General features: G+C 50.8%; 8 protein-coding genes across 8 annotated transcripts; 2 read left to right on the top strand and 6 right to left on the bottom strand.

The window, feature by feature from the left end:
* Positions 1-468: 468 nt before the first annotated feature.
* On the bottom strand, positions 469-3,562 carry ATEG_07705 (putative nucleosome remodeling complex ATPase subunit (Snf2h); the record flags this gene model as incomplete). The annotated part of the gene is made up of 5 exons (XM_001216326.1): positions 469-1,959; positions 2,005-2,455; positions 2,505-3,023; positions 3,073-3,340; positions 3,391-3,562. The coding sequence occupies 5 exons, from the start codon at positions 3,560-3,562 to the stop codon at positions 469-471; spliced, it is 2,901 nt and encodes a 966-aa protein (XP_001216326.1).
* A 540-nt stretch (positions 3,563-4,102) lies between these two features.
* ATEG_07704 (putative oxidoreductase, 2OG-Fe(II) oxygenase family) lies at positions 4,103-5,234 on the bottom strand (the record flags this gene model as incomplete). The annotated part of the gene is made up of 2 exons (XM_001216325.1): positions 4,103-4,807; positions 4,872-5,234. The coding sequence occupies 2 exons, from the start codon at positions 5,232-5,234 to the stop codon at positions 4,103-4,105; spliced, it is 1,068 nt and encodes a 355-aa protein (XP_001216325.1).
* A 1,929-nt stretch (positions 5,235-7,163) lies between these two features.
* On the top strand, positions 7,164-7,778 carry ATEG_07703 (uncharacterized protein; the record flags this gene model as incomplete). Its single annotated transcript, XM_001216324.1, has 1 exon — positions 7,164-7,778. The coding sequence occupies one exon, from the start codon at positions 7,164-7,166 to the stop codon at positions 7,776-7,778; it is 615 nt and encodes a 204-aa protein (XP_001216324.1).
* A 363-nt stretch (positions 7,779-8,141) lies between these two features.
* ATEG_07702 (tautomerase family protein) lies at positions 8,142-8,704 on the bottom strand (the record flags this gene model as incomplete). Its single annotated transcript, XM_001216323.1, has 2 exons — positions 8,142-8,196; positions 8,262-8,704. 2 exons carry the CDS (start codon positions 8,702-8,704, stop codon positions 8,142-8,144), a joined length of 498 nt encoding a protein of 165 aa, XP_001216323.1.
* Positions 8,705-9,661: 957 nt separating this feature from the next.
* On the top strand, positions 9,662-10,500 carry ATEG_07701 (uncharacterized protein; the record flags this gene model as incomplete). The annotated part of the gene is made up of 4 exons (XM_001216322.1): positions 9,662-9,833; positions 10,058-10,081; positions 10,271-10,364; positions 10,476-10,500. 4 exons carry the CDS (start codon positions 9,662-9,664, stop codon positions 10,498-10,500), a joined length of 315 nt encoding a protein of 104 aa, XP_001216322.1.
* Positions 10,501-11,005: 505 nt separating this feature from the next.
* Positions 11,006-11,843, bottom strand: ATEG_07700 (SDR family NAD(P)-dependent oxidoreductase; the record flags this gene model as incomplete). The annotated part of the gene is made up of 2 exons (XM_001216321.1): positions 11,006-11,671; positions 11,733-11,843. 2 exons carry the CDS (start codon positions 11,841-11,843, stop codon positions 11,006-11,008), a joined length of 777 nt encoding a protein of 258 aa, XP_001216321.1.
* Positions 11,844-12,599: 756 nt separating this feature from the next.
* ATEG_07699 (ammonium transporter) lies at positions 12,600-14,218 on the bottom strand (the record flags this gene model as incomplete). Its single annotated transcript, XM_001216320.1, has 5 exons — positions 12,600-13,283; positions 13,335-13,655; positions 13,706-13,886; positions 13,934-14,148; positions 14,210-14,218. The coding sequence occupies 5 exons, from the start codon at positions 14,216-14,218 to the stop codon at positions 12,600-12,602; spliced, it is 1,410 nt and encodes a 469-aa protein (XP_001216320.1).
* Positions 14,219-14,842: 624 nt separating this feature from the next.
* Positions 14,843-16,442, bottom strand: ATEG_07698 (FAD-binding oxidoreductase; the record flags this gene model as incomplete). The annotated part of the gene is made up of 2 exons (XM_001216319.1): positions 14,843-15,837; positions 15,893-16,442. The coding sequence occupies 2 exons, from the start codon at positions 16,440-16,442 to the stop codon at positions 14,843-14,845; spliced, it is 1,545 nt and encodes a 514-aa protein (XP_001216319.1).
* Between the last annotated feature and the right edge of the window lie 568 nt (positions 16,443-17,010).

Here is a 17,010-nt window from a genome sequence, read left to right as displayed (position 1 = left end):
AGGATAGGTAGGATGGGATAAGAGTCTGACATCATGCCACATACGGAGTCGACATTCCATGCTTCAAGAATGAATCGAATGCCCGGCCCACTCGGAGTATTTGTGACAACCCTTGATAGGGATAGGGAGAACCCGCACCTCGGCTGTCAGTCAAATCCCGTCATTCTATCCACGGAAATAAAAGGATGATCCGCGGCGAGTGTTGCAGACGGTCCCAGTTCGGATATAGTCCGTGGACTATTGTGGTCTATTGCGAATAGATTTCCGTGGTCCGCAGACGGTCCGGTCCGGTCCCGCCGGGATCCCATGGATCTGTAGGGTGCTATGAGACTGCAGTATGTTGCGAGATCAAAATGGTCAATTCTTGTATCTAAACTTGATCGTCAATACAATCTGCGGACAAAAACCCCAAGTACAGCCAGGTTCATGCCCAACTTCATGTTGACCATACCAAAACCAAGAAAGAGCTCATTCATAGTTGTCCGCGCATTCCAGATCACAGGTCTCTGACGCGCTTTGGAGAAGAGAAATGACTAGACACCAAAAGTCGCTTTCGCCCCGCACTCCCCCTGCAACGCTGGCAACGAATGTAGAACGCATTGCTGGGCGAATAACCCATGTCCGCATATGCATCGCAATCGCCAATAAACTCCGTCTCGTCCCAGGTAAGACAGCGTTCGCAGTATGCCGTTTCGCAATGGATGCATGGGTAAAGGAGTCCACCCGCTTGAGGGGCCGTCCTATCACACTGGCAGCAGTAATGAGATGGACAGGTAAGCCCCAGTCCCAGGCGACTTTCTCTGCCCTTGGAGCCGAGACATTTCCAATGGAAAGATCGCGGGCAGACGCCACAGTCTGTCGTGTTGCGCTTACGACACACGAAGCAGGTCTGGTGGGGTTAGACGTGGCCTGGAACAAGTGGATGGGTTTGGTACGCACATCTTCATGCACTAGTCTGGGAGTCTTGATGGTCTTTGCTGGTCCAAAGGAAGGGCTCTTTGGTGATTTCAGATCGTTGAATGCGATACTCTCCTTTGATACCTGGAACCCATCAATGGTCACGGTACGCTCTTTGCCTATTCTGCGATCTTCGCGCCGAAGGTCCGTTTGCATCTGTCTCTCAAACGTCGACAGGTATTTCGGTCGGTCATTTAGAATCTTGCCGTCGAAGATATTGGTTCGCACTCGCTCGGCAGTTTCAAGCCATGCATCTTCCTCTTCCGCTGTGAGGGAGGCGCTGGTATTCGGGTCTTTAACCCTCTTGATGACGCAGGAATCGGAGTCGTTCAGTCCGTCGTGATAAGTCGCCATGTAGGACATGTTTGCTTCCAGGGCGAGGGCATCAGGCGAATACATCATATCATGGAAACTTGCGATGCCAGTCGGGGTGGGAGCATTGTCCTGCGAGCGCACCCTTTCTGTCACTCGATCGGCCATGTAAGCTTTTTTTTCCAAACGCCGGGCCATTTGTTCCTCGACTGTTCCTCGAGACTGGATACGAAATATTTCGACAGGCTTTGTCTGGCCGATCCGATGCACGCGCGAACAGGCCTGTTTCATCTGCTGCGGATTCCAGTCTTCATCAAGAAAGATAATGGTTGAGGAGCAGGTCAGATTGAGGCCTTCGCCTCCAGCTCTTATCGAAATGAGGAAGACCAAGTATCTCTCATCATTGCGGAAGAGGTAAGTGGACAAATTGCGAACAGCGCTGGGGGTTTGTCCATCGAGCCTCACGTAGCGGAAGGGATCGAAGCTTGTCTGGAGGAGTGATAGCATGTCCTCACAGAGATCCAGTGCGCCCTCGAAGCCCGAAAAGATGATGACCTTCTTCTGTTCACTGACAAAGCGTCGGACTAGCTTCGAGAGCACCTGGAATTTCCCTGACTGAGTGATGAGGTCAATGCCCACTTGATAGGGCCAAGGCATGACTCCATCAAGAAGGTATGGATGGATGCAACACTGGTGATGTTAGACGGGGACTGATAAAATCGGAGTTGAACATACCTTTCGCAACTCCATCAACACGTTTTGCGATATCTTGATCTTCCTCGGCGATGGGCAATTGGGGGAAATTGGGATGGCATCTTGATGTCCGGCCCAGCGAGTAATATCCTTCTGACGACTTCCCACGTCGCCAAACTTGTCGAAATCAGATTGATGTAGGCCGGTAAGAATCTTCAGATAGAGCGAGCGCTGCAATTCGGAGAGAGGAACGGACAATATAAACTCCATCTTGTTCGGGATCGATAGACCTAACGACGGAGAGTCCTTCTCCCGCCGCAGCATCACTAGCTTCAAGAACTCGGTGATGTCTTCGATAAACAACCGGTCAAAGCTACCGTCATTGAGCGAAAACGCATCCCTGAACATAGATACGCTGGACTCGACGAACACTTCTGGATACAGCCAATGGAGGATAGACCACAGTTCTGTGAGGTTGTTCTGAATGGGGGTACTTTGGACAGTCGTTAAACATGATCACACTAGGTAAGAGAGTAACTCACCCGGTAAGGACAAGCTTGTAGTGTGCACGAATCCTGGACAGCCCCAATGCTCTCTTGGACTTGGCGTTTTTGATCCGGTGTCCCTCATCCAGCACGAGGTATCTCCAAACAAACACTCTTCTGAACCACGCCACATCGGAGAGAAGGGTCTCGTAAGATATTAGCAGGATATCTGGCAGTTTCAAGCAGCCTTTCCTTCTCTGGCCAGCAAGTTTCTTCTTCATCCCGTCACGCTCAGCTGCAGAGCCGTGGTATTTCATCACGCTCAGTTCCGGAGTCCACTTCGAGACCTCAGCCACCCAGGTCTCAAGAACGCTCAAGGGACAGACCACCAAGAAAGGTGCATTGCCGTCATTCAGGTTGTCATCTGATTCCTTGATCGCCTGGAAGAGTGCAAGAGCCTGCAGAGTCTTTCCCAGACCCATTTCGTCGCCTAATATACCTCCAATGCCGTTCTCGCGAAGATAGAGAAGGAAAGACAAACCCTCCAGCTGGTATGGTTTCAAGACTGCACGGAGACTGCATATAAAGTCAGCTTGATGTATATGCATGATTAGACACCACTTACCCTTCCGGCTGACGGTGAATCACATTGTTCGGTCGAATTCTCGCGTCACTGTCTTCTATGGACGTGACCAGTTTCCGAAAGGAAGATTCTTCTCTCAGGAGAGGATACACATAGTCTCTCACGGCACTGAAGAAAGCCAGTCGACGCTGTGCAATTGCTTCCTCCGGATACTGGGATGTACTGGGAGTAGGGTGTTCTTTCTTTCGTAGAGGAAGTGTTAAGCGACGTTCTGAGGGAGTTACCGGCGGCGTACGAGGAAAGGCTCGATCTGTTATATAGTTAGTAGAGCACTGAAGCATACCATGGTCCATGTCTTACCTGGACTGTAGGGTGACGAGAGCTCGGTATCCACAGGCGATGACGGAGAAGTCGACCGTGGGGTGCTCATGAGGGTGCTCAGTTCGGAGATATCGGATCCTGTCTCCCAGTTGAATGAGAGGGACGAGTCCCTTGGCTCTCCTTCCTGAGTCGGGGATCTTATCCGACTCATTCTGTGGACCATCGCGGGGTTGAGGATGAGAGGAGATGACCACAACACCGTAGTAGTGAGGAGGAGATGGGTGGAAGAGCGAGTCGACATCGTCAGGAGAATGTGTTCTAAACATGATGAGCTTGAAACGTCTGAAGCGTCACGATGTGTTTCAATGATGGGAGGTGAATGAGTTGAAGATTATCAGGTGTAAGAGGTGTTGTATGTTGTGTATGAGAGATGGCATTCCGCAAAGAGATCACTCAGGTAGTTCTGTGTTGTAGGAGTAGGTGTGCCAAGAGAGAATGGCGAGGAGGAGCAGGTTCGGGCATGAGCAGCCTGCAAACTTGTAAGATGTGAGATGTCAGAGAAAGTGAGAGTGGCAAGTGATAAGTAGTGACAAAGATCATTTGTGAAGTTATCCTGAGCTTTCAGGTGACAACTCTGTTCTGGAAAGTAAACAACAGAGTATTCAGGCAAAAGTGCATTCCATACTCTTGCAAGGACATACAAAATAAGAACTCTCGAGTCCGTACATCAGCCAGATATATCATCCCAAGACTACACCTTGATCCGGCGACTCAACATCTCTGTCCCTGCAGACTTTTCAAAATCAATGTCCTTCAAATTGCCTCTTCTTCCTAGAGCCCGCCGAATAATCCAATCCTTACTATTAATAGCCTCCTCCACATCACCCTCCTCAAGTTCTGGAATCCGGTCCGAACCCTCCAACCGCCGCAGCAAAACATCATCTTCCGGACGAGCAAAGTACACCAGACTGTACCGGGTACTCTCCGCCTGCTCGCCTGGCGGTGACGCAACCCGGTGGATATTAGACCGGAAGAGTCCATTCGTGAACTTGACCATCGCATCACCGAGGTTGATAATTGCATGCCCGGGGAGAGGTCGGACATAAACCCATTGGGCATCTTCTCCCGGAGGCAGTATCTGAAGACCTCCCAAGCGGTTGAAGAGGACGGTGACACTGCCAAAGTCGGTGTGCTCGCCCAACGCAGTGCGGCGGTCATCTGGAGGCTGCGGAGGAGCCTTGATGAACCGGACTTGGTCGCCGCTTTGGGCGTGCAGTCGATGGAGATTTGTGAGGGTTGCTTCGGGAAGGCCGAGCTGGTCGTTCAGTAGCGTCAAAATGAGAGTCACGATGGAGTGTGAGCTTCTGATGAAGGACTCCAAGGTTGGGCGGGTAGACTGAAGGACGTCCGGGGCTGGCAGCGGAGCGGTCACTCCGAGGATGTCGTCTTTGGAGACCTTGACACGAGTAAGTACAATTTTCATGGTGAAATGACTTTATTTATTAGGGCAGATGGCAGACATTGTAGAACTCATTCCTATCTGGATTCCCCTGGCGGTCCACAATTGCAGCCCCTTGGGATTTATACCCGAAGTACGAGTTCTGACTACTAAAGTCGTATTTCTGTTTCTCGTCGAGACTGAGGGTGAACAGCTTTTCTCCCGTGGCAAACAGTCTGTCACAATCAGTGAGGATGTTCGAACCTAGCTCGCAACCCTGCATATCTAGGTAGAAGAAGCCAATCTCCTCTGATGCTTGCATGAGTCGCTGTATCTCGCTGTCATCGTGGGCTAGCAGCTTGGCAAGCGACAGGCGGAGGAGTGGTGCTGTTGGAACATCGTGCGGAAAGGGAGGGAGATCAGCAAAATCCAGTGTTTCTGTCATCATGTCAATATCAGATCGAACTTCAAATGTCTGTATGTTGTACGATAGACAGTTACATGTCTATATAGAAATGCGGGGAAACGAACAGACCGAGGTTGTCATATGTTCCACCCCTCGCTCGGTTAAGTCTGAACTATGATCAAGTTCCGAAGAGACGAGTTTCTATTACTCAATCAGGATGTTGTAATTGAAGTCGATTGGAGTAAACTGCACAATCAATTGCTAGTCTCACTGATACTGCCGCTGCTATTTTGCTTGTATAAAAAATGAAACCATAGACGTAGTATGAATTGGATAGCGGATTAGATGATCAACCTAACTAGAACGGACAGGATGAGCCTGATCACTAGCGAAAGGGATGTTCTATCAAACCGGATTACGACTATATGGGGCCCCGTTAGTGTGTTCACACGTTTAGTTGCATAGCGGCCAATTTTATGATTGACATGTTTTCCTTGGACGGTGCAGAGGACTCCGTTGAAGCATGGGCAGTGCCAGAGCTCTGATACTTAGCAAGCATACTGGGCCCCATGGCTTCGGTGATGAAAGCATAGCCGCCCATGCCTGCCAATTTGAACCAGACCGCATACGCGTAGAATAAGATGATGCAGGTCGAGTGCGTGGGGAATTCGCCCTCCAGTTCCATGTCAAGGTTGATTTATCCCCAATGCCAAACGATTCTGCGCATGCTCATCGGCAGCGAGTGTAAAATTGTTACCTTTACCAAGGCCCCGGGAGCTGAAAACCTGCCGTTCCCATGTCGGGCGCTTCTAGACGGCCACTATCGCCTGGCTGAAATCTTATACGCGCCTGGCATGGGACAATTTATCTATCAAATATCGCACCTCTTTCTCCTTGCGGCTCAAGAAGAGACCGCCAGAGGGGATTGGAATGTTTCTGTATGTTTCTCTGATCGCCTCGGGGTCGGGCAAGGGTAGAGCTCTGATTTTTTCGGCCTCTGCTCTCAGATGCTGGCAAGTCAGCGCGACGAGTCTGTCAACTTCATCTCTGGAGGGTGGCATCTTTAGGGATCGGGCCTCGACAAATTGTCAAAGGCCCTTTCCAATGACCGAAGAGAATTGACTATTGATGGGTTCAGGAAGTAGAGTGAGAGTACGATGGCGAGTAGAAGAAGACAGCCGGTGGAGAAAGGAAGTGAGGAGAACAGAACGTGAAGTGAGAAGAACAAAACAAAAACAAAAAAAAAAAAAAAAAAAAAAAAAAAAGGGAAAATAAAGAGGCTCCTCTGTTCTGGGGCCTCTCTTTCACTGGGAAACTTCATAGGCAGGTTTGTTGTGGGAAGGAAGTCTTCCACCATCTGTTACTCACCCGCAGTCATCAGTAACAGAACCCCTTCACTTCTGACCTCTTCACTACCTAGTACTCTTCCATTTCTTTCTCTTGTTTTGTGTCTATTTTCACTGCCTCCTTCCTTCTGCTTCTTATAAAAGTCGCATCAGGTCTCAAACTCTTCCCTTCCTCTTCCATCTCTCCATCTCCATCTCACCTTTCCTTCCTATCCCAGTCATCTGGAACTCTAGGATGATATTTCGTCTCTTTGTTGATCCTATTCTGTTCCATCTTTCTCGCGCCGTTTTGCTCCAGTTGTGGGATTCTTTCTTTCTGTGTGAGACCTTCAAGTCTCGGTCTTCGTCCCAAGCCCTCTCTCCCACGATAGTCACGATCTTGATTGATTCTGTTCTCCTGTGGATTCTTCCCTTCTCATTCTGCTCTTGTAGGGAACCTGCAATTTTGCCAGGTCGAGCCACGGTCCTTCTGTGACCTAGTACCAACGTCAGTATTGAGAGACAACCAAATATCTTCCTACAATTTCTTTCCTCCCCTTCACTCTCGCTTTCCCCATGTCTCTGTTTCGCCAGTACAGACAGGTCGCATGGATTATCCCGCCAGCGTCAACCATCAGCCACAATGTTGCGCCATTCACGTCGCCTACGCGGGTCTCCTCCACCTCCCGAGGATTCAACCGAAGGCCTTCTCGCGCCACCCCATACTTCCCATTCAGCTCAAATCCCTGTTGTCAAATGGTCCCCTCAGAAACCGAGCGAAATCTGGGAAGCCCTGTTTTGCTGCTTCCCCGCCATCCGACAAGTTGGAATGCATGCGGAACAAATCAACAATATCTTCAACGGGATCACTCTCCAGCAAAGCGCTCATATGGAGTTTGGAAACCTCAATCTGGCATTTGTGCCACAGCCTGATCCTCACACATACGAGGTGAAACTTTATTCCCAATGCCAGACGATGGTGCGTATGATCATCGGTAGCGAGCGAAAGATTGTCACGTTTACCAAGGCCCCCGGAGCTGAAAACCTGCCGCTCCCATGTCGGGCGCTTCTAGACGGCCACTATCGCCTGGCTGAAATCTTACACGCGTCCGGCATGGGAGAATTTATAGATCAGAAGATTCGGGACTGGGAAAAGATGAAGAATGGCCCAGGTTGCCACCAGCTTCGCTCTGACGGAGGGGCGGACTTGGACAAGATACTTCAGACAGCATTTTGGGGTCGCGTTACTGCGGGCTGATTTCGGTTGTATTTTATCTCGATTCAATGTGTATAGGCGTGGCTTAATTCGAACAAGATAATATCTCAAGCCCTTCCGAATAATTCAAACCAGCCGTATCTCCAGCCGATCATGCTATATGATATGATATCTATTTCCAAACGGCAACTGTCAACTATTAAGGCGCCAAACTTATTCCAATGGCACATCTTTTACTTGACCTAAGAAGGTGGATGATGCCCAGTCATGGAATGAGCCGTTAACGAAGCTGCATAAGTTGGGCGCAAAGGATTCCTCTATCTGATTGCGCGGACAGCAATTCTTGTCAGGACAGGCGACCAGGTTAGGTCAAAGAGAAACGGATATGCTCTTTACTATTGGGTTCTAATAGGCCATGGCCTTCAATGCTGGCAAAGCAATGTTACCGAACAAATGACTGCTGTATTCGATGTCCAGGCGGACGCAACAATAACCAGAACAACCCAAGACAGCCGTAAAACTCACTGTGCGCCATCATATGGACTAGCTTTGTTCTCCTTTGCCCATTTCCGCTCGTCATCGCTCTTAAATGGAGGAGGGATCAAGCCATTGATCCGCCAAAGCCTCCTCTCCGTTTCATCGACATGAAATTCCCAATCGTAGCCCTTGTCCACCAGGTGTGGTTTCAGGGCATTGTTGATCGCATCCGCGGTACGCTTGTACATGCTGTCGTCGTTCTCCAGCCGGACCGCGATGTGGTCGATCATGATGCGAACAAACGGCCTCGCGGTTCTCCGTTCTCCACCGACCCAAACGTCTTCGCCGGAGAGTCGGATAAAGTTGACGACCACATAGAAAGGTGGCAACCCGAAATTGGTGTATATTTTGGTCACATCTTCCACCAAGGCTTGCTTAGACCCGACGTCCTCGAAAGTGTTGGGGGTATGGAAGATCAACCAGAGCGGCATGTCGGTGTCTTGGACTATAGATCAAAGAGTGGGAATGAAAAAACGCTGAGCAGGACGGATTGCCACAAAGCGCAACTGGCACACCTTAACTACGTGTGTGGAAGCGTTTTATACGAGCTTGTCCGAATGATTACTGAACATTCCGTACCTGCCGTATAGATTGGGTTAGCACAGGATGAGTTGTCTCCGCTTCTCAGCGCTAAGAATGGGCTGGCTGACCGTTCGGGCCTTGATTCATACATCGTTCACTAGTTAAGTAAGAGCGCTTGAAATCACGATTACTCAACAAGAGGACTTTTTCAGTCCCGCTTACCCGAGCTCTGTAGATTCATCCGGGAATGCTCGCCAGTACCTTAGCCGATGCACTGCCTAAGTCAAACGCACGGCTCCTCGTCTCCTTATATATATGACCTAAACGTACTTGATTTTCCGGGACATCGCCGCTTTTGTAAGGGCGCTCAGGGATCTGCTCAGTAAGTATTCCACAATCTACTTTAATTCCCTCACGTATCTCTCTCTTCCTCCCTTTCTTGTTGTTTCAGGACCGCAATGTACGAAGCGCGCGTCTTCGAGTAGATTAAAAACTTGGCTTGTTATTCACATTCCTTACCCAGTTTTAATGTTCAGGGTCCACTCACGGAGTGCTGGCGTGAGCAGCAGATCTCTTTGTGGAGATTGCTTGGTTGCTGATGGCCGGGGTCTCTGCCTGGTGTAGTAACAAACATGTTGAAGGTGTGAATATGTTGCCCCTTGCAAAGTAAAAATGTAAAACAACATGAACTGGAATCCCAACGCAAGGGTCATATCTAACCAACTGTAATATAAGACGGTACCGACAGGACCGCGCTATTGTGGTAGCAAAGCCCGAAAACATCTTTCCTCTAAGAAAGCTCCTGGCCTTTGCTCTCCTATCGACAGCCCTATCCCCTCGTACCCAACCACACCAAAGCAACAAAGATGAAGTACCAGCTCGCCACTCTCCTGTTCGCCTCCATGGCCCTATCACAATCAACCACCACTGTAAAAGAAGCCAGGGAGATATGCGGAAAGAATATCAAGCTTTCATGCTGTGAGCGCGGAGGGCCCCTGCAGGCAGTATTTGAGAACTGCAAGGAAATCTCTACTGCAAGTGAGTATTGCCTTGTTTGTTCTGTACACTTAACACTGTCAATATAAAAAATTTAACCGCTTGTTTTTGTAACCGCAGGTTCAGACAGCCTGCTGGTAAGCCAGGTATGCGAAAAGGTTGCTTCTTGTTGTCAGAATGAAGAGGAGAATCTTGTTGGGATTGGTGAACCGTGTGTTGCTTTGGAAGATCTTCAGTAATCTATGGTGTGCCTTGTATTGACTTAGGGGATATGATTGTCTCAAATTATAGTATGTGTTGTACTTAAGAAGTACCCTATCACACAGGAGTCGCAAAGTGGCCGATGCTGTCTACATATACAAACTCCGGCTGCGCAGACCCAGGGGTCGCCGGGTCGGGTACTTTACCCACCACTAGCCCGATTTAGTGGCTGGCGGTATTAAATCATATTTAAACCGCTTTAGTATTATTTCTATTAGTTCCTGAATACCTTCTGAATACCGTCTATCCGCCCATACAAACCGTCGCTTCCCCTATATTGCCCGCCCTAGAAATCAAGTACATATGTGTGTTGTAAGTCCGGGGAGGCTACCATGGCTAGAGAAGGAAGGGAGGCCATAGTGGAGGCCAGAGTGGACACAATGGCCTATAGAAATATAGCCTTGATGGCAAAACGGTATCTAGATGTGAAAGAGCAACACAACAGTGACTAGGCTACGAAGTAGCGGAACCATATTATCTTCGGCTTGGTCTGGATAGTACAATATGTTAGATAAAGCTCACTCCTCCGAGGCTCCTTCTGGCCATTAGATATACGTGTAAGGCTTTCACCCATACGCTCTGTCTTCATGGCCACGGCAGCTAACTTGCCCTCTCCGGCGACAAAATATCGCCTCCAACATATCGCTGGTTGGTTCCGACAAGAAGAAGGCGTTGTTTAACTTGTACATCTCAGCATGTACTATAATGTAATCAACTCCAAACAGACACTAAATCTTTCAAAGGCGGGTGCGGTGGGAGTACCTACTGGACATACTGGAAAGGATCTGATGACAACACTGTCGAACCTGGAATCTTCTCAGAAAAGAAAGACGAGTGGAGAGCTTGACCATTCAACCCAATGCTGAATACACCTCTGTTTATTTAAACGCAACTTGCACATGATAAGAGGCATGGACATATAAACAATGACCAAAGTGACAGTAATTCTGACCCTAGTACATAGCCCATCCCCCACTCGCTGCGATAACCTGTCCCGTAATCCATCTGCTCTCTTCTCTTGCGAGCCAAGCAACCAACGGCGCGATATCCTCCACGGTGCCTATCCGGTTCTGCATAGGAGTTTGATCCCGCTGCATCTCAATTGTCTCCCTGGGAATGTTATCCATGAGCTCCGTCTGCACAGGGCCAGGGCTGACGCAGTTAACCGTGTGCCCAGCATGCCCCAGCTCAGCCGCCCAGCACCTCGTCAAACCTTCCACTGCGGCCTTGGAAGAACAGTAAACAGAAAGCTGCTTAAAACCGTGCCGGCCGCCAACAGAGCCGATGTTGATGATGCGCCCCGGTGCACGCAAATGTGGCAGCACAGCTTGCATCATGAGCATTGGGGCGCGGACGTTGAGGTCGTACACGAAATGGAAGTCGGTCACCGTGACATCCTGCATGGGCTTGACAAGTTCCACTCCCGCATTGTTGACGAGGATATCGATGTGCTCGCCAAAGTGCTGAACAGTTTCCGCGACGATTCTGCTCGGAGACTGAGGGTCTCGCAGGTCCGCCTTTATCGCGATTGCAGAGGACCCGTTACCGAGAGCACCAATGGTTTGAATCAATGCCGTCAGGCGTGCCTCGCTTCTAGGGGAACTATAGGTAATCGACACCTGTTCGACCACGTTAGTGCCATTGGCTTCTTTGCGAGAACGTGACAACCCTCTTGCCTACCTTCACTCCATTTCGCGCGAGCTCGAGTGCAATCTGTTCACCGATGCCGCGGGAACCTCCGGTAACGATGGCTACTTTACCCTCCATGTGAGAAGAGTCCCCCGAGACCATTATCAGGATAGAATGTGGAATTTGGCAGAAGTACCGTAAGCAGGATTGATTGTGTTGCTGTGCAATAAAGGTGGCTCTGGTTTTGATCGAACAGTGCATGAATCCAACCTTCGGCAGCCCGCCTTATATCTCATGGAGCCGATCCATAACCCCGATACCTCCGCTGTCTTCCGGGATGGCAGATGATGCAAGAGGCTTGAGTAAGGATAGCTCCCTGGCCCCCTCGCAGCACAGCGCGTTGTTCCACCGTGTGGTGATTGGTGGCTGGCTTCTGCAGAAGATACCAGTATCGGAGGTCGTGGTCTTGTCCGAAGAATTTCGGCTTCTTCTCATAGTTTCGGGAGGGACGAACGGGGTGGGTCATTTTGGCCTGATCGGTTCTCCACCCTTAAATTGAGTGTCTTACAGGCATACCGACCTCAGTATGGCTGCTGGATTGGATGCAGAAGGAATAGGCACCATTTTCATTGGGATCACTCTTTACGATGGAGCTATAAGGCGGTTGGGAATTTTAATCTGTCGTTTGTCCTACGAACTGGCCCTGGCCCCCACCAGCTTCGGGCTGACAATGGGACGGACCTGGGCAGGATAATGCAGACAGCGCTCGAGTCGTGTCACGATGCGGTGTTTCCGGTGCACTTTCTTTCATTAATGAATATGGAGTAGTTGGCAAGATTAAAACAAATGATAACCCAAATCCTGCCGAAGTCAACTGCTGAACGGGTTCATTCCTAGGCGTGTACAGTAGTCGCCTTCTCAAGACTTCTTCTCCGTCTCCTGCTTCTCTGCCGACGGTTCCTTGGACACTCCAACCAGCGTCAGCGGCGACGTCCCGGACACTAGAGACCAGTCGCCTATCTGCTCGTCGAAGAACTGAGCCCGGTCCAGTCCCACCATCTCCGACTCGGGGTCCACCCGCAACCCCATGAAGGGGATGAACTTCATGATGTACAGCAGAATGCACGAGACGACAAAGGAGTACGCCGAGATGGCGCAGATCTCAGCCAACTGCTTTCCCACTTGGACGCCGTTGCCATCGATCGCACCAGAGATCAGGCTCGCGCCATCCAGCGCCGAGATCGACTCACTGGCAAAGATGCCCGTCAAGAAAGATCCAACCATGCCACCAATCCCATGCAGCTTGAACACGTCCATCCCCTCGTCGATGCGGATCCAGTCATTGAGGTTCTGGATTGACGCGCACACTATAGCGGTGATGAAGCCGATACATGCCGCAAGCCAGACGTGAACGCAACCCGCGGCAGGGGTGATTCCGACCAGACCAGCAATGGCGCCTTCGCATGCGCCAACGAGTGAAAACTTGCCCTTGTTGCGGATCATGTCGACAAGCACCCATCCCAAGATGCCCGTGCACCCCGCGGTGTTAGTATTGAAGATTGCGACAATGGCGCGCATGCTGGCATTCAGCGTCGAACCGCCCTACATGCTTGTCAGGTTAACCCACTCCGTAGGGGTAGAGATGGAACTTACATTAAACCCCAACCATCCTGTCCAAATCATCACCGTGCCCAGAAACACCAAGGTCGCGTTGTGCGGCTTGCGGAACGAAGGTGCCCCGTAGTCCTTGCGCTTGCCCAGGACCACCGCGTATGCGAGGGCAGAACAGCCCGAAGCAATGTGCACGGGACCGCCGCCGGCAAAGTCGATGGCGGGCAGGTTATACAGCCAGCCTTGGCTGCTCCAGGTCCAGCGAGCCAAGGGACAGTATACGATCGTTGCCCAGAAGAATCCGAAAATGAGAGAGGGCAGGATGCTTCCGCGCTCAAAAGCGCCGCCGATCACGATCATCACCTAGGGATGTAAGATTCATCGGACCGGATGCCTGGCTACCTAGTACGTACCGTGCATGCGCAGAAGAGCAGCTGGAACAGACAGAAGACCAACTCAGGGAGGACCGCGGACCCAGGCGAAGGCGCCACCATGACGTCCATGAGGCCGAACACCTTCAACGTGCCGATAAATGGGCCACCGTCTCTGGAATAGGTGAGTGAATACCCCCAGAATAGCCATTGGAAGGTCGTTCTGATACTTGTTAGCTTTTGTCTGCAGTCGATCCATCGGCTCCTTACATTGCAAGGACCATGAACGCCTGGAAGAGGAACGCCAATGCCGACTTTCTTCGTGCCAGGCCGCTGTACAGGAAGCCGATGCCGGGCAGGATGAGGAACACGATAAATGTGCAGAGAAGGATATAGACGTAGTGGTACTCGACTCCAGTATACTGCAGGTTCACATCGACTTTCAACGGATTGCCTCCCTGAGGCGTCGAGGCATTGTACACTGGCTGTATTCATCGCATTCGTGAGCTGATTTGACCCAATCGCTTTGAGAATCAAGACACTCACCTCGGCCATGATGGACGAAACGGACTGCTTTCGGTAGGGGTCTCAACGGCTCTAATTTCGTCGACCTGTCTCTCTAAATTCTCGAACCAGCGGAACCGCAAACGGAGATCGATGCGCGAGATGGCCATCAACTCATTTATCTCTCTGCTGCTCTGGATCACCATGACTCTTGGCTGGATCCATTCTGGATCCATTAGGCAAGGGGACCCAGCAGGCCCCCGAACTGAACAGTGTCCGACACGCTATCAAGCAGAGCCAAGAGATTCTAGCAGATATAAATGATCCAGATGGTGATGATAACCCACCCAGGCAAGTTATCCTAGTCATCACCAAGGGTGTGGGTGCTCCGCCAAGCAGAGCGATCAGAAGCAGACACGGAGGATGCTGATAAGATAGGAGCAGGATGCACTACGATTGGCTCTATGCAAGGCCCCCGGATCTCGCCACCGAGTGCAGTTTAGACTACGAAGTAGTCATTGGTGAGAGATAAAGATAACCTTCTGCCCTATGGCTATATGGTCTGTACTATAGGGTGGCTATCCTTATCGGTCCGGAGAGACACGGAAACAGATACCCATGAAACACAAGTTGAGCGTCCTTACAATTCAAACATGCGAAAGACATCTAGAATTCTCACGCATGAGCTAACCCCTGAGGAAAGTCGAAGATCAAATTTGGATCCGCGGCAGTCTTCAACGTCTTCAGCCGCTCCAGCCCGTCGCCATAGTACTCCCGCCCAAAGTCCTTCAGATACGGATCAACATAATTCTGATAAGAGTGCCACTCGCTCTCCGGTCGAGCCTGTCTCATCGCACGGGTAATGTTAGTGATCTGATTGACGGCCTTTTCGCGCGCAGCCAAGTCACCAAAGCCCGGGAAATACGCCGAATAGATCTGAACGAGAAAGAGACTCTTCCGATGGATATATGCCATCGGACCACTGGCAACCGGTAGATTTGTCTTTGCACTAGGTCCAAGCAGGTCAAACGACACATCAGGCTCTGAATGCTTGACCGTTCTTGCGGTGCGAAGTCCGTCAAAGACCTTAGTTATATGCGATTTCTGGTAGCTTGGAGACCCGCTGTCAACCAGAGACTGCGCATAATATGGGAGAGTATCATTCGACGCATCGAGGGGCCCCATGAGGTCCGTCAGTGCGGAAATCCAGTTACTAAACACCTTCACCATCGACTCCGATTCGACGGGCTTAATGCCCTGCGTTGCGAGCTTGCGCAGAACCCGGTTGATGGCAGTTTGGTACGCAGACTTGGTGCCCAGATACTGGCCTTGAAGAATGCAGGCGCTGTCTCCCGAATTATCCCTGCCCATCAGGAGTACTTCAACTCCTAGATCCAGCGGAAGCCCGTTGGGATCATCGGCGGGCAGCTGTCCCAGCGCCTGCACCTGCAAGAGCACCTGTGCACAGTCCGACTCCGGCCCGAAATAGAGCTCATAATTGACTGTCGCAGGAGGCGCCTTCTCCATCGCAAAGGTAAACGCCGTGACGATGCCAAAGTTATTCGATCCCGCGCCGCGCAGTGCCCACCATAGCTCTGCATCGCTCCCGACTGAGCTGGCGCTCAGCTGCTTGATGGCACCATTGACATCGACAAACTCCAGCGCCACAACTAGACACATATCAGAATCGGCATCCCGGTTTACCTCGTCCATACGCAGACTTACTCCGGTCAACAAGCCACCCCCATTTCCGTGACGGAAACCCCCAACCGCCACCCAGCGAGTGTCCCGCGACACCAACAGTCGGACAAGTGCCATGCGGCAAGGCGAATCCTTTCTTCCCGATGGCAGTAGCCAAGGGGCCTAGCGTTTGCCCAAACTGCACCGTTACCTGGCTTTTCTCACTGTCGATGGAAATGCCTTTCATCTGACTTGGGTCAATGACCACCTGGCCGGAGAAACTATACGCAGCATAGCTATGGCCTCCTCCGCGAGGACTGAGCTTCACATTGCCTTTCTCGGCAGCGACGCACTTCACCGTCGCGGATACCTGTTCGGCCGACGTAGGTACAACAATCACCTCCGGATGGGCTTGGTAGTTGGAGTTTTGGGGTTGCGCCAGGGCGTCGTAGCTCTGATCGCCAGGGTACACAATTTTGGCGCCAGTGTTCCTCAAACAGGTTTGTAGAGATGATGGAAGAAGTGCATCTCGTGCGGCTGATGCTGAGATCAAGGCAGAGGCGAAGGCCAAGGTCGCAACCAGCTTAGTTGCCATCTTCGGTCAATTCTCGTCAAGTGAAGGATACATTTCTTCCAGTAGCTGATGGTAGGTAGTCACCATGTCTTATATACCCCTCACAGCTGACAGACGAATTTGAAAATGGTACATCTTGGCAGGCTTGGAGCAAATATACTGTCGCTTAAGTTTTCCTCGTAGCATCTGGAACGCATACACAGTGACCAAGATACTTACACGTATTGACGCGTTCCTGGTGTATTTCTGAGCGCCACCTTCTTGCGAGGCGTATGCCAAGGAGGCTTCCTACACAAATTCTCGTCAAGGCCAACAATATGCCACCTGCTTACTCATGATGCAGATACGAGGTGCAGGGAAGCACACAAACGTGAGACATACCCAATCAGTGATGCAGATGATTCAAGACATCAGGAACCAGGGCCCGTTTCCTTCTCTCTGATCCTATCGTTCTAACATACTAAGTGGTCGATTTTGTGAGGTCTTACACAGTCAGCCATGACCCGATGGTTGCAGCTGGTTTGGTTACGATCAACCGACCAATATTGACAACAGCTGCTGAAGTGGGCATGGAGATATCGCAATGCAT

This window comes from Aspergillus terreus, genomic scaffold (assembly GCF_000149615.1).
Source record: "Aspergillus terreus NIH2624 scaffold_11 genomic scaffold, whole genome shotgun sequence".
Classification (NCBI taxonomy): Eukaryota; Fungi; Ascomycota; class Eurotiomycetes; order Eurotiales; family Aspergillaceae; genus Aspergillus; species Aspergillus terreus.
This window is presented reverse-complemented; position numbering and strand designations above follow the sequence as displayed.